Source organism: Simochromis diagramma, unplaced genomic scaffold (genome assembly GCF_900408965.1).
Source record: "Simochromis diagramma unplaced genomic scaffold, fSimDia1.1 OVJJ01000205.1, whole genome shotgun sequence".
Lineage (NCBI taxonomy): Eukaryota > Metazoa > Chordata > Actinopteri > Cichliformes > Cichlidae > Simochromis > Simochromis diagramma.
Genome location: NW_024386782.1, coordinates 16,983,053 through 16,999,177, shown reverse-complemented (window position 1 = coordinate 16,999,177; position 16,125 = coordinate 16,983,053). Strand labels below are relative to the sequence as shown.

The following is a 16,125-nucleotide window of genomic DNA, read 5'->3' as shown; positions in this document are numbered from 1 at the left end:
CATCATACCAATAATTTGTACCTTGCCACTTGACACTACCTCATCTAACTTTCATTTAACTGAAAGCAGAATAAAGGATTTTGAAAATGATGATGGTGTGATCGTATGCCAGCATCTATGGAGGTCCGAACATTCTGACCTCAACAACGAACAATATACACTTTTATACCCATTAGGTTAAAGTCCCTAGCTGTCTGATAGAGGACATGCATTGCTGTTAGCAAATGAGTGGCACCCGACTTGGTCTACAGAGCTGGCCTAGGTCAAGTTCCACTCATTTGGCTTTGTAGTGAGTATCACTTTGACTGCTTGCTTTTAACCCAGTTCCAGTTTCTGCCAGCTTCTCTGAATGTAGTGACTGCGCCCTCATCAATTATAGAACAACCACAGCTGGTGGAAAATCACCACAAGGCAGGAATGACTGACTAATCAATGTGACAGACATAAATCAATGTTTTCCATGTCATGATTGATCCCCACAGTGTGGCACCCACATTAACCTGAATTTGGCTGGCACTGTGTCCTCGCTAATAGATGTTCAAAACAATTACCTAGTGTATGTGTGGTGTGAAAGTGACTTCAAACTGCCCTCCCAATGAAAAAGTGACTGTTCCATATAAAGTGTTTTGCTTTTTTACTACAAACTGACAGTTGTTTAAAAACTACGCCACGTGTAGATCATTTTCTGAAAAGTTAAACAATTAATTCAAATAATTTTGAGAGCTTTTTAAATCCTCAGCAAGACTCCTTGGGTATCCACAACCTTTTCTTCTGAAGTGTGCTTTTCTTTAGATATTTCTTTCATTTATTTTAACTATAGCATTAACTAATAAAAGATCCATTTTAACCGTGGCACTGTTTCAAACAGTGTGCAAATATGTTGTAAAAGTTTCATAAGATTTACTTTTTTGCACAACTGTAAACAATTACATTAAAAATAATAATAGAAATGGAAAGGTACAAAGATGAATGTACAATAAACCAGCCAACAAACTGATATATTTATGATAACCTTTGATACAGAAATCCTGAAAACACTACAGTACTTGCTTTAGGTAACGTATGCAGCTGCAATTCTTCTGACAAGAGCAACATGCTCATCTATCCTTGTGTGGGGAAAGAAATGCCCACAATCATGGGAAAAAGTACACACTGAAAATGGCAACTAGTGCAGCTGGCACTGTGACATTTCTTTTTAAGACTCTAAGAGTCAATCATTTTTATATAATTTAAAATGACAGAATCATTTCCTCAAACTTAAGACATATTTGAACATTTTCAGCCCACTTAAATAAAAAAATCTTAATCTGTTGTACTAATGCAAGGGAAAGCAATAATATTAGTCTAAGGAGTTCTTAGTGTTATTGGCTTTGAGTCACAATTTTGGGATGTGTGATAAATTGCACTAAACTATTTTCTAACAACTACCCAATAAAATATTTTTAAACATGACTAAGGCTGAGACTTCACTAGCATTTATAATGTTTTATGGAAAAACCATTATCAAAGGCAAAGTTGTTTTTTTCTGTTAAAGTAAGTGCTAACCTATAATTGCCCCAATTATTAAAATTTCACAAATTTCACACAAGTTATGTGATTGGAATGTTCTTTCTTTATTATTAATAAACGTATCATTAACAACAAGCTACAGATTTGCCAATTATTTACTTCAAAAGCGACACCTACACCAGGAAGAAAACACTGTAAGAGTATTCTTAAAGGTATATATTCCCATGCCCTCGCATAAAGGTCATGTTACAGATTATCAGCCTGACCTGACCTGAAAGCCAAGGACTATTGTAGTGAAAAAGGACTGCAGACAGATGGTGAAGGGCTATGCAGAATCATGCAATATAAGCCCAGCACTGATAGACGTAATCCTACAATAGTTTTAAAGCTTTAACACTATTAGCACAATTAATCAAAGGAAAAGATGACTGTGTCCTTGCTTCATCAGAGATGCTGAGAAGCATGTGCTCAGTGTACAATATGCCCAAAAGTCCCAATTTAGTGTAAGTGTATAGATGTAATACATTTTTTAAACAAGGAGTCATGGGAGTTCGCAGTCTCTATGAGACCACTTATTGTGAATTTAGGTAGCATACACTGTTTAATTATTTGTTGCTATGCCACTGAGGCTACAATTTGAAAGCTGTGCCATTTCCAACTGTTCCAACTTTTACTGAGGTAAAACAGCAAAGTTATAATTTGCTTTTTATTATGGTGTTCTGTCAAAGTTTGGTTTAGTTTCCGTTTTGGTTCATTATATTTCAGACGATATTTTAAGGAGATCAGTAGATTGACAACTGAGGCTCACTGTCAACAAGGAGCCATTATATAGATGTACTACTGTTAAAAAAATGTTTGTCACAGTCTTGCTCCTTGCCATTTGCCTTAATAAGAATTTCAGGGCTCTGTCAATGCATCTAAGGAAGGGAAAGCCCTTTGAGGCTTGAGCATTTGAGCATGAAAGAACTCTCAATCAAAACATCAGAGGACTTAAGACAGTAGATTACACAGCCTCCACTTACTAGAGAGAGAGAAAAAAAGCTTCCCCTGACCTCCCATTTTCACAGCCTCAGCAAAAGATCACCCCCAGGGGTTGGTCTCTGCCTCTACAAATAATTGATTGTTGATGTGAAGCAGGTACCAGAATGCATGGTCATGAGGCAGCACTCAAGATAGTGATTGTAAGAATTTGGCATGGACTTGAAGAGCACATCAGAGAGCATTGTGCTATATGGATATTATCATTGCATTAAGGGGAAAAAATAACAAAAAATCTTTGCTTAATCTACAACTCGAGAGCAATGCGCAGGTCATGGACAGCCTTGGCTTTACCGTAATCAGTCACTGCACAAAACAAAGCTGCCTAAAAAGCTTCAAAGTACACTATAAGTGTAAATTTTCCTAATCAGATAAACTCCATTAGGGGGGCAAATCAAGATATGTGTAAGACAGCATAACAGTACACTGCCTACAAAACATAATTTACATTCCCTACAAGGTGTGATGATACATGATTTTGAGATACATGATAAAGTGCACCAATTAGATTATTAAAATTGTAGTTAGCGATACTATATTTTGTGTGGGGTTTCCATCGGTTCTATCGTTTCCTGTCACAGTCCATAAGTGTGAACATCAAATAAAACAAAAGCATTGAATTGGGGAAGCAGGGAAATGCCTTAATGCTGTAAGAGCATGCACAGTAAATGGGAAGTTCACAATATTAACAAAAACTAGCGTCTGCAATCAGAGGTCTGCATGGCCGAAAACGAGAAGTGACAAAATTCAGCCATCTGACGAGTTAATCTATGTCACACAGCACCCATGAACAATGGAGAGCTGTGAAGGGTGAGTCATTAATTGAAAATAGCTGGTCACCCACACAAAGGTACCTTTTGTGGTGGTAAAACAAAGAGGGGTAAAGAAATCATGCGTGGAACTGTGTTAATATTACATTCAGTTACTCTGAAGTCCAACAAGGGGGGCTTTTGAAGCCATCTATGTGTCAAAACCCTGAAGGAATAACTTTACATTTATCATTTACTAACACGCAAAGATTTGCTTATATGACATGTATTTGTTTGGCAAACTGACTTCATTGACCTAGCATTGAACTATTCTGTGTTGAATTAAATTAATGTGTGAATGCCAAATGGAGAAGCTAGCACTGGTCACAGGACAAGACAGCTGTCGACATTAGGTTCCATTTGACTGTTATGCCCACCCACGTTTATTCCATCTAAATCCCACTGAATGCACTTTATTCAGTCCTAAAGAACAGCAATTTAAACATGCAGGCTGTTCACAGATTGTATCTCATCTATATGACCAAATGCAAGAGGTTGAGTGCTCTTGTTTTACTGCCTCAGGAAGATAACAAAGACATAATGTTTTTTTCCTCCTTACATTTCAAATCATAGAATAAACATGCAAAAAAGGGAACTGAAACTCATCCAAATGAAGACTAAGTCAGAGCCACCCGCAGTTTCATTTAAGCCGAAAGACATCAATATGTTATTGTAGGGTGATTCAAATGAAACAGCTCAATGATCGCACACTGCATATCAAAAACATTTGCACACTTTATCTGTTGAGTCTAATGTGGCAGATATGTAGCTGAAGGTTTACGACAATCACTATTTACAACCTTCAAAGAGCAAACAGACGACAAGAAAAATAAATAATCAGGCCTCCTGGAGGACAATATCTCCAGAGTCATTTCTTTAATTTGCACAGTTTTAAGGTTACTTACTTACTTATTTATATTTGCACAAGCCTGAAAAATAGTACATGTTGTGGGGCATAATGCTAAAAAAAAAAGCTGTTTTGTAGATGTAACAGCTTGAGAAAAATGACAAGCCAAAGTTAGACCCGTTCCCAAGAGGAGAGACACATATGCATTACAAATGGAATTTCAGTGAAAACTATCTAAGCTAGTGACAAGTACTTGCTTTTTTTCCAGAACTTCTGGAATATCTACTTGCCAACTGGAGTAAATGTATAGACACTATTTATAGGCTTCCTGGCTTCATTAAAAAAAACAATCACAGAATGTTATATATGATTGAAGAACCTCTGCTTTCACAAAAGCACTCTAGGCACCATTTTGGAAAGATCCATATTAATGTAATTCCTACAGCGCTGAATATGATACCAATCAATATTTGCCAGGCTCCTCCAGCACAGAGTTGATCTGTTAATTTCCTCTGAATGTACAAGGTAAAGAACTGCATGTCAAGAAAAATACTTGTTAGACGGTTGCAGCAAGTTTTAGGCAGTCTTATTTTTCTATTTTTATCCATCCGTCCCACACTGTGTGTGTAGGCTTGTTCTACACACAAAGCAGTTGTTGCACTTCATGCAGGTGTACTTGTATTTACAAAGTTAGAGCGCACTGACATAATTATGTCCACAAATATGAATAATCATTTCATAGAAAGATACATTGTTACAGATCAGAAATATGTCAGAGGCAATTTTCTACACAGGCTTAAAATGTTTAGACCAAGGAACTGATTAGCTGAAAGTAATCTGTAACTATTATGTGTAACTACAGTACTATTTAGATAACTCACTTTTTAAGCAAGCTTTCAAGCAAAATGCTGCTTGTCTCTACCAGGGGTGCCACCAAGGAGGGGCTAAGGGGGGCACTGCCATACTTAACTTTAATAGCAGAAAATTAACTAGGCATAACACTCCTTTCTTTTTCTTTTTTGCCATATTTTACAAGGACCTATATTTGGCAACAGCATAATAAAACTAGAAATCTGTTTTGGTGTGCCTTCAATAAACAATTGATTAAGAATGAAACACAACTGAATGAACACAACTACAAGTGTTATAAACATTTATCAGATACCTTATGAAGGAAGAAACCTCTCAAAGAGTAATAGTTTTACACTGTTTTTAAGCTTCAATCAACAACTGAATTTCCTAATGTTAATGAGCATTTCTCATTTTAGACTGCTTGCAGTTGAGAGCTCTAAACTAAGTCACATTTGCATTCAGTGCAAAAGTAGATTCAAGCAGAAATGAGCTTTTCAGACGAGCGAAGACTGAGAGGAGTTTGTTGAGGAGGGAGAGAAACAACACACCAATTTGTGGCAGCTGAAATATGACGTCACTGTGGAGGCCACAGGGAACCCACTGCCCTACTGTACAGACACAGAAAGCCAGAGACACAGAGAGAGAGAATGGGTAGGCCAGACTCTCTGAGCCTGTTGGTACTTGTAGATTGTTCTTCTCTCACAGCATGTGCTTGTTATATTGGCACTGTGAATAACAGTAATGGGGGAGGCAGACCAATTTCCAGCTTTGTTGTCTTACAGACTGACTTGATTGGTTTAAAAACATAAATACAAATAAATAAATATTTCATGCAAAAATACCTACCTTAAATAAGATACCTACAATCACCCTCGTGTACTTATCATGTGTAACTAGCAGACTAGCACAAATGACTCATTTATTCATATTCAGCATTCATTAAAAATACTTTTTTTTATATTTGGATGAAAGAAATGACAAAAAATGTTTATTTCATCATGAGCCTTAGATGTTGTGGATTCAGACAAAAAGAACAAAATTACACATAATTGATGGGGATTGGACTCTGGACACATGGCAGCAGTGACTCTGGATGAGTCACTCCTAAGAGTTTCTGACAAAACCAGCAATAATTAGAGAGAGTGCCAGCTTTGAAAAAACACTCACGCTGATTACCCCATCATATTCAAGTCGCTTTAATAACATGCACTCAGGTATTGTTACTGAAGTGCTCTCGGTGTCAGCTCTTCATCAAGTATCCATTTACAAGAGGAAACTTGGTGTACCAACTACACAGGCTAAAGCTTTTAGAGTGAAAAATAACAGCTGACTTGGGGAGTAAGGCGGTAACAGAAGGCTTGGCATGGTGTGCAGGATTCGGAGGTGGGGGTGGAGATGGTTCACTGATACGGCCTTTGGTGAGCATCATCACTGGCAACATCCATGTAAACATAACCGCAAATCCAGAAATGAATCATTGTGAAGCTTTGATATGCCCTCTTGGGACATACTCCTTGAGTTGAAGTGAACAAATTCTTTACAAAAAGTTTCACAACGTTATCTTGGGGAACCATTTTCTCTTTCCCACCAGCACCTATACCAATATCTGTTCTGCAACGAGAACTAACTGAACAAGAACTAGCCAATATTTCCTTCGTTTGTTGTTGTTAGTATATTCAGGGTTTCTTGCTTCAGATCTGGCCTTTAACAGGAATCTATACACAACTATGTCCACATACTTTAAATTCACTGAGCCTGTGTTACCTTACATGACAGATGTCTGATTTTTCTTTTATATATTTTGGACCATTTCATAAACAAAATATATATATTATATTTGAGTAAACAAAAACAAAATTGATTAAAAAAATTATTGAAAATATGGAATTTAAAACCTTATACTGATAAGCAGATGCCTTCAAATTGCTCAATTTGTCTGACCAACATTTTAAAACCACAATTTAAGGCACTTTAAGAAATCATTTAAGAAAAGTGGGAAATCTGAGGGGAGGATTAGTTATGTATTTTTTCTTGAAAAACAGTTTCACACATCATATTAATACCTACCGCATATGAATTCTGAAAAATGTCACGTAGTACAAATGCCCATAACCCCATCGCACTGAATTATGGACTTGATATAAAATTATACCGAGCAATTTCAACAAGCAGCTCTGCAATATACTGCAAGCAGAATTCCTCTGCATGGAAACTAATAGAAAAATAGATAATACTCTATAATACCTATAAAGTGGATTCTGGCCACAATATTTCCTCTCAGTGACTGTAAAGGTGTACTTACAGAAGGAGCTGTTCTCCTTGAGACCGTGGTGAACGGGCGAGCAGGAATTCACATCAGCAAATTTTCGACCTGAAGGAGAAACAATGTATGGATTATAACTGGACTGATCACATTTCACAGTGAAATCTTTGAGAAGGAAAAATGCTGACTGATCGCAGTATTTTGGTCAGTTGAAACTATACGATTGATTGTAGACCAGCACCAATGGTCCATGATATATCTCTTAGGGGAACCATATACCATATTCTGTGCTTGTGCATTCAATCATGCATGCAGGGATTTCTGTATTTCCAGTCAGCTGGAGTTTCCACCCAAACATGACAAACACCGGCTGGAAGCCAAACATCACAGTTCAGCGACAAGAAAGGCAGGACAGTAACAACATCATCATTAGTACCACCAACCAAGCAACCACTAATCTGTCTGTCTGACAGCCCGCCTAACAAAAAGCTGTATGTATGCGCCCTCTTTTTCAGCCCTGTCTGAGAATAAAATCACAAAGAGGCCAACTGAATTCATACCCCACGACCCCAACGGACATCATAAATGCTTTGAGCTGGGCTTAAAGGGAAATGCAACTAAGTTTCAGAAATGTAACATGCGTCAATATGTGACATTCCAGCGAAATGTCACAACTGTGGGGTGTGGGGTGGGAGCTCATGTCGGATGCAGAACCAACACAAAGCTCTGAAAAGTGATTATTAAGAAGAGGAAAAAATGAAACCTATGGTTTTTTAATGTTCAAACTTTGGAATAAAAAAAGGCATACATTGAAAAATATACTGTTACAGATCCACGAAGTCAAGTATCTAGATTCACTCCTGCACAAAACAAAAGGCTCCCACAAAAAAGAAACAGAAACTCTCAAAAGTCGGTCTCAATGTTAACAATTGTGAAATTAATAAATGGTGCAAATGACTTATATTCTCCACGCTAACAGTAGCATTCACAGCAAACAGTGTATTTGGAAAGGACCAATGACATCACCAGCCTGCTGACATTTTAGCATCTGTGTGTTGTGCCTTAGTTTTACGGATGGATATTCATGTACCAATCAATGGCTACTGTTGTGCCCCATTTAGCGCTGTGAAAGACGGTAAAAGACCTTTCATAAGATGACAAACAGTGATGGCTTTAATTAAAGTTCACAAAGTTCAGCACCAATAAAAACTCAAAGGGAGATGATGAACTTGAAAGTGTTGGAGCCATTCCCAGTAAATGTGTCACCACTGTGGACCTATATTCATTAAAGCTAGACAATCAATATTACTAGAATATTGTCGTCATTTTTCGAGCAAGTTAAAATAATGAGCCTAACTAGTGCTATCCATAATTGACTGACCTCATCCAACCCTGACTTCACTGCTTAATGGGTTGACAGGTTTTGTTAATGTGGGTCTATCCAAGTTTTCTATCACACCATCTACAGTTCACAAATACTCCCTTTCTCGCCACCCACACAATTGTCACAAACTCAGACATAAATCAAACTCGCTTGTTTAGGAGAGAAATCACTAACTTTGATTTCTTAGGTTAGACTCAGTAAGTGCGTCTAACCTGAGAATCTAAGAATGTTTTTAGTGTAACGCACACACACACTAAAAAAAATTGAACAAGTCGACTGTCAACAGGAAGGGAGATGCCCACAAAGAAAAGTCACCGGAGAGATAAGGAGCAGTCTGCGCAGAGACACGAAAACTGCGTGATATGACTAAATCAAAATACCTTTCAGTGCAACTCAAGACATCCGAGTGTCGATCGTGTTCCACCCAGAATAGCCTCGGTACAGCTCAAATTACGGAAACCTGTCATCTGAACGTCCTGAAACTCATTTTTTCGCAAATATCTGAAATAACTAATTCCATTATCCTTTCCTGTACATATTTTAAAGGGATGCTGCACACATTTATCAAAACTTCAAAAATGTCGCGTGGGCTATTGTTGTGTGCTACAGAGGAAAAACAACATAAAGCTCTGAGTGTACAAATGATAAGCTCGGTAAGTTTTTTTCTTTATTTATTTTCCTGGAAGCTAAAGAAAACGACAGTTTGTCTATAAGAGAACGGTTAAACGTGGTCTCTTACCAGTAATAGGCTTTATCCGTTTTCCGACGCGCTCGTGTCTACTGCAACACACTGTACGCACTGTTCCTGTGCTGCGCTCCGAGCACGCGCCCCCTTTTATTAGGTTCCATTTGTGCCATTCGCGCTCGATCCCTTTCACGACCTCGCGAGCGCATCGATTGGCTTTAACATCCACGACGCAAATCCTTCCGCTTACCAATGGCTTTACAGCGCTCACGCCCTCTGTGGCTCCTCACTATTGCTGCCTGTTCGGCATCGTCCATTTGATTTCCTGCCAGCGCAAGATATGGATTACTATTTAATGGCTCTACAAGTCCCTCTGGCCCTCTGGCTTTCATTAACTTCCTCATATGCGGATCGTTTCTGTTAAATAGCGGTCAGGAATACTGAGCTAAACTGAAAGTTATCCACACTATTTATTTTATTTTTATGAAAAAGGTTAATTATATGTTTCACATACAAAATAATTATCTACATGCAGTGATGTGATGGACCTGTCTATGATCTATTATTCTTGCCCATGCCAGCTGGAACTGACTCAAGTTGAAAAGCTGCTACATAGATAAAACAAGCCAGTGCAGAAGAGCAAAGAACTGAAAGTTCAACAATTCAATCTTGAGACTTGCTCTGAAAGTGAATCAGTCCTCGTAGATTCCGAGGTTAAAATGCCCAACTTCAGCAGATTAGATAGAAATGATGTAAGTTTCCATTCTAATTTTATTTTTATAACACCAAATCACAACAATCGCCTCAAGGCGCTAACAATCAAACTAACCCCCTATGAGCAAGCACTTGGGACAGTGGAAAGGAAAAACTCCCTTTTAGCAGGAAGAAACCAGGCTATGAGAGGGACAGCTATCTGCTGGGACTGGTTTGGGGTGAGGGGAGGGAGACAGTTTTTTTTTTTAATAACTCATTTGTTTGGAGTTTGGTTTCAAGTTAAGGGTGTGAACATTTTGACTGTGTTCACACAGGCAGTGCTAGCCAGCGACTGTCTGCTAGACCTCGCTTTGCTATTTTGAGTCACTGAGCTAGATCTCTTCACTGTGTTTGTGCTGTTGCTCGCATTTAAAGCATTTTCAGTGGATTCATCTGTTTGTGCTCCAGTTTTTTTGTGAATGAAAATCTCATACAGTTTATGAATGCTAACCAAGACTGCTAGATAGCTGATCATTTAGCACTACACTTCTGGTGACAACATAAAACAAACAACATAAAATAAATACGGAGGTGGCCAAAATGCTAACTACATAACATGCTAATGCTAATGTGCATCTTTTATATTCAGTCTATGTAGCCTACAGACGGGTTACAGACCTGTGAAAAGGAACAAAGTTTTCCAAGGGCAACCTCATGATTGTAAACTGATTAAGATCTTACCAACAATTCCAGTATTGGGTGCGATTTGGGGCAATTCTTATCCTAAAACTACTATATAAATACAGTCTCATCAGTTTCATTGGCCCATAGACCAAATGCAGGACGGTAATGAAAAAAATATTCTTGTTTTGTGGGAATCTTTTTTTTATTTTGGCAACCACTATTCTACAGGAAAAAGTAGGTATTTAAATATATATCTGCCTGTTCTAGTTAGAATTACCTTCAGCAGTGTTACTGCACTGTTGTTAACATTGTGTTACCTCTTGCTGCAGTGCATTATGCTTTACTCATTTCTTTTTGGTCTTGCATCGTTTAACTGGGTTCTGTTGCGCTGACTGTGTGTCTGCACTGAGCTGTACAGTGTGTTGCCTTTGACACTGCCACCCACCACAGCGGCAGTGTCATGTAGTGTTTATTGCAGCATCACACATTAACAAACACTACCGTATGCGTGTTGCACAGTGTGTTGCGCTGTTATGTTACTCAAAACTCTGTTGCATTGTGTTGTGTTCAAGGGCATTCTCGGGAGTGTTTTAGAATGATTTTGATGCCTTGGTTGTTGCCAGGCAACAGCTGTCCTGAAAGAGAGATGAATGGGTGTCCCTGGGCATCTTTTTCATCTTCATCTTTCCTTTCATCTTTCTTTTCTTCTCAATGCTTCACTTTCAGAGAGATTATGGTGAGTATAGATGTAGTTTGACTTCAGCACTTACTCTCTCTCCCTCGGCAGACACTTGCATCACATCAAGGTGCCAGCTTTGTAGTCGGAAGACACGATTCACATGGTACTAATCCCACTGATGTAATTGAAGAAGCATTTGGCTCTTCTTTCTAACAAATTGTTAGTTTTCACCAATCAATCCCCAACTTTTCTTTACAAAATGATTTTTTTTTTAATCTACAGCCATGTTAAGGCCTCTGCTTCATTCCTGAGACTAGCCCACTAGCGTAAATTGACTATAAAAAGTCTTTGCAGGGTGCCTCAGTAGTGCAACTTGCTGGCATTGTTTCACACAGGTGGCTGAATTCATCATGTTAATGCCTTCCAAAACCAGATTTACATTTACTATAATCAGTATCTAGTGTTCAAGTTCTTAAAGTTTGCATAAACATGCAGTGAAGACATTATGCATTGCACATACACAACTTTGCTATTGCGTTTCAGAAGAGACTTTTACGCAGCAGCAATGATACAGCTGCTAAACCTGTTTGTAGAGATGTTAGACTATAAACTATACATGTTGTGCCCACTCTCATATAAAAGGCAATTAGTGGAGGCAGGCAGCATGCTTTACATATAAACAATAATAATTCATATGCAGAGTGCGGGTTCTTTTGTTTTGTGGAGGAAATGCACTCATTTCAGACTGGTGAGGCGGCTTCGGCGCATCCCGACACACATGAAGAGAGAATGGAATTAAACCACTCAGGTGGTGTGCAGCTGCGTGGTGGATTTCTGTCACATGCAATTTAACCCTGAATAGGTAATGTTGGGTTTTATCACTCCTTTGTTATGCGGTTTGTTCACAACTGGCATTGTTGCCAGTCTGCATTCATTACTAATGCTTGTGTGTTTGGAAATTGCGGAAAGGGAAAGTAGAAATATGTTTTTCAGTGAGGATTATAAGCTTGTACGCAAACTATGAAGTAGCAAACATAAATAAATAAACAGATAATTAAAAATTTAGCAGCTGTTCACACCTGTGTCAAAATCCAACCAGAAGGAAATGATTCCAAAACACTCACCCACACAGTTTCTTTTCCACTTCTTGTCTCATGAGAGGCCCTTTCTGGGGTTTGCTACAACCGCTACTGCTGCTCTGCTGTATAAACAGTGCGCAGGTGTCTGATTGGATGCATCAGCCATCAGGAGCGACAAAGAGGTGAGATGTACAGAAGTCAAATCAAGTTCTCATCAAATCATGATCAGTGAACAGACAGAGCCCGTGCATTTGCTTCACTACACAGAGAGTTTTAATCAGTGTTAGAAAAGTGCAATCAGGAGCTTATAAAAAACTTACAGAACTCTTAGGCACTCCTTAGTGTCTTTAAAGTGTGAATATAGCAGTCACAACAGAGAACATACACTTTCTTCCCGTTGATGGACTTGAACATGTCAGTTACATACAAACAATACAACATTTCCCTCTGAAAAGCAACTGTGTAGCAGATGTTTAGGAAATCAGGAATTTTCTGAGAACATTTCTTTCTGTGACAGGTTTCGTTACACATGCTGATCAAACAAAGCTCATCATTAGTTATTGACTGACTATGGGAACATTACATGCAAGGATGCAAATGTTAAATTAAAGTTAAAGATTTCACCAGGCCCTGATGGTGAAAAACAAATTACAACCAGACCCTTTGAAAGGTACATTGTCTAAGGCAGGCGTGTGTGAAGAAGTATGCGAGAGAAGGCACCTACTAGGACAAAAATAGCAAACATGTACAGTATTTACCATTCAACAAGTAAAAAAACAAAAAAAAATGAATTCATTATGCCATAACATTTTGTCAGGATTATGGATTGCTTTGTAATGTACAGAAGAATAAAGTTTAATGGCTACTTTTTCTGGACTGATCGTACAAAGAGTCATTTTTCAGACGCCTCGGCTGGCTTTTGAGGATCGTGTTACTGTGTTACATTTATTTATTTATTTTTAAATATAGTTTAGTGGTGAATATGCTCCAGTAGAATTACAGTCTAGAAATTATCTTTGGTGAAAATGTAAACAACTGCACCAGAACACAAAAAATAAAATGCTTGAGGAATGAAACACACAAACAAAAACAAAAGCAAAACAACATACTTAACACAAATATATATTTACCTGATTAGGAGTCCTATAACTTGCTCTGTACTAGCAAAGAGTGCTCATAATAATAAGCAAGCTATAACTCCTCCCTTAAACAATGAGGACAGATAATGCAGTATAAGCTTTGCAGTATACATTACAATAGTTATTCTTTAGGATCCCTTTAGGATATTGATTAACTGAGGCATAATAGCTGCAGTGAGCAGGGTGATTCAGCAACTGAAACAAAGGCAAGACGAAGAAAAGAATCATATATGTGTTAATGTGGATATTGATGGCACATAAGAGGGGTACAGACATTCATTTCTCCCTGGTCCCAGACGTAAGGCACATTACAGGGCACACAGTTATCTCCAAATCTAATCCCCACCCCAGTATAAAAATCAGCATGACAACACGCTGGTTTCATTTGACATTTTGCTGCCTACACTAGAGCTTCATCCCCCATTGAGTGCAGGACACATGTGCCCCTCAGTCTGCAGTCTGTTCGTTCAACTATCCACCTACCCACCCACCCACCCATCTGTCTGTCCACTTTCCAACGGCACTTTACCACTGCTCCCAGCTCCAGTCATCCCCGCCTCCAAACACGATAAAAAAGCCTAAGATGGTGAGAAAGATGACGGCGTTTCCGGTCATCACCAATCCACAGGCACCCCACTTGATCTGCACGACAGAAATGGCCCATTAGATTTCCACTGTAATTTTGTTTCCACTGCACATGCACTACTTGTACGCACAGATGAATTCACGCTCATTTAGTATCCGAAACTAAATAAGTAAAGAGAACTCACGGTGTTGGTACGGGCCAAAACAATGGGTAGTCCAAACGATGATACCACAATGCCAGTTGTTAAGAAATAGGCCAGCTCTCTGCAGGCATTGCTGGATTCAGAGTCGTCACTGAGGCGTCTGGATATGAAGGTCGGGATGGGACTTAATATGTAGAAAATCAGGACAAACATCGGCCAGTAGACCCTGCAAAAACAGATGAAATTGTCAAAAATATTTACAAAGGACATGAAACACTCGTCTTCAAAAGAATGGAACATCTTAGCACACCTGAAGTTCAGTTTACTCGTCATTAGGAGTTCTAAAACTGTGAAACCAGTTACAGAAAAATGTTCTGGGGCTCTTAGGGTGATTTCCAGTTTTGAAGTAGTAACTTCAGTCACATCAGAAACTGGCATTCCTGGAGTTTGACCAACAAGAGGACTATAAGGACTATAAATACAGGCCTTGACTGCATTGATCTGGCCTTTTTCTTTTGTCTCCAATCAAAAGTCACACAATGTAACTGCAGAGTGAATGATGTTGTTCAGAGCTCTTTGATAAACCACAACCAAAACTCAGTTATATAATAATGTAAGTCAGTGTTATAAAATAGCACGTATAGCTGCTGATACGTTTACAACTTACCCGTACGTTTCTATTGCACAGCCCAGCAGAAGAAATGTCAGTCCAATAGCACCACTAAAGGACAAACCAACCAGTGCTAAAACGAGACACCAATAACTCTACATTAATCACAGAGTTGTTTTTGGCCAAAATATAAAACAAATACACGGTAGGCGTGGAGCACTCGTGGCAGAGCTAAGAGTTAGGATACACTAGATAATAGCAACAACTCTAATGCGTAAATCAACAGGTTAATAACTTATCTGGCAACAGATCTTAATGACCTGCGACAGAGACGCGAGTTTCGAGATGATACAGCAAACGTTTTGACCAGTATGGAAAACTCAGCTTACAAACTTTTAACTTCAAAAACTTTAACACTCAACTCTCGGCTGACCCAGCAGAGCCAAAATTAAAAAATACCTTTAATGCCTGCCATTGCGGTCAACGTCTGAAAATCCCCTCTTTGTGTTTATTTCTGCTCTTTGTGCACTGTTTACGTGCTCGGGCTCGATGTCGTCGTACAGGAACTTCCTGCTTCCTCGGTCGGGTTTTCCTTTCTTTGCATCAGGTGACCTCCTTAAAGCTACAGTAGCTCTGCGGCTAGCTGGGGCTTGAGCTTCTTTACCGATATACTGTAATCTTGACGGGCAAAAAGTTTCACCTCACACCATTCACCAAGGTTGACCCAAACAGTCCTAGCTGGTGACGTAGTCTCTCAATGACGAGCACGAGAGGATTTAGCGCGTGCCTACAGCGGGCTTTACACGTCTGCGTGTTGTGTTACAATATAAGCTGCTGCAGTAATACAGACTACATTACTTATTCGTTACTCAAGTGTTTTAATTGTTTGTTACCTTAATTTCCCCTACATTTTAAATGTATATCAAGTCTATCATTATTATTATTATTATTGTTATTATTTATGACTATTTATCTTACCCAAGAGACTTTCTTGTAGTTTTTCCTTATTGAATAACAACTACTATTACTTGAGTAAAAGTCATGACCCTACTTAAGTAATAGAACTAAAGTTTCAGTATTATAAAGTAGCTAAACATTATTCAGAATTATATAAAATATACTGCTG

At 38.6% G+C, this 16,125-nt stretch overlaps 2 protein-coding genes across 2 annotated transcripts in view; both read right to left on the bottom strand.

Annotated features, from left to right (window-relative positions):
• LOC120727833 (cAMP-specific 3',5'-cyclic phosphodiesterase 4B-like) overlaps positions 1 to 9,576 on the bottom strand; it is a 47,785-nt gene extending 38,209 nt beyond the window's left edge. The window contains exons 1-2 of the mRNA XM_040022378.1: positions 9,442 to 9,576; positions 7,358 to 7,426 (exon numbers count right to left, since the gene is read on the bottom strand). The gene's annotated coding sequence lies outside the window, so the exon portion shown is untranslated. The remainder of the gene's footprint in view (positions 1 to 7,357; positions 7,427 to 9,441) is intronic.
• A 3,196-nt stretch (positions 9,577 to 12,772) lies between these two features.
• Positions 12,773 to 15,638, bottom strand: LOC120727842 (leptin receptor gene-related protein). Its single transcript, XM_040022398.1, has 4 exons — positions 15,459 to 15,638; positions 15,057 to 15,132; positions 14,432 to 14,615; positions 12,773 to 14,303 (listed from the first exon to the last, which is right to left on the bottom strand). The coding sequence occupies exons 1-4, from the start codon at positions 15,472 to 15,474 to the stop codon at positions 14,187 to 14,189; spliced, it is 393 nt and encodes a 130-aa protein (XP_039878332.1). The 5' UTR covers positions 15,475 to 15,638; the 3' UTR covers positions 12,773 to 14,186.
• Positions 15,639 to 16,125: the final 487 nt, after the last annotated feature.

Excerpts from the sequence above, each read along its gene's own strand:
- LOC120727842 (XM_040022398.1), bottom strand. Across the intron at positions 14,616-15,056 it reads TGTGCAATAGAAACGTACGG|GGTCTACTGGCCGATGTTTG; the intron begins GTAAGTTGTAAA and ends CTGTTTTTGCAG. Across the intron at positions 14,304-14,431 it reads TTTTGGCCCGTACCAACACC|ATCAAGTGGGGTGCCTGTGG; the intron begins GTGAGTTCTCTT and ends TCTGTCGTGCAG.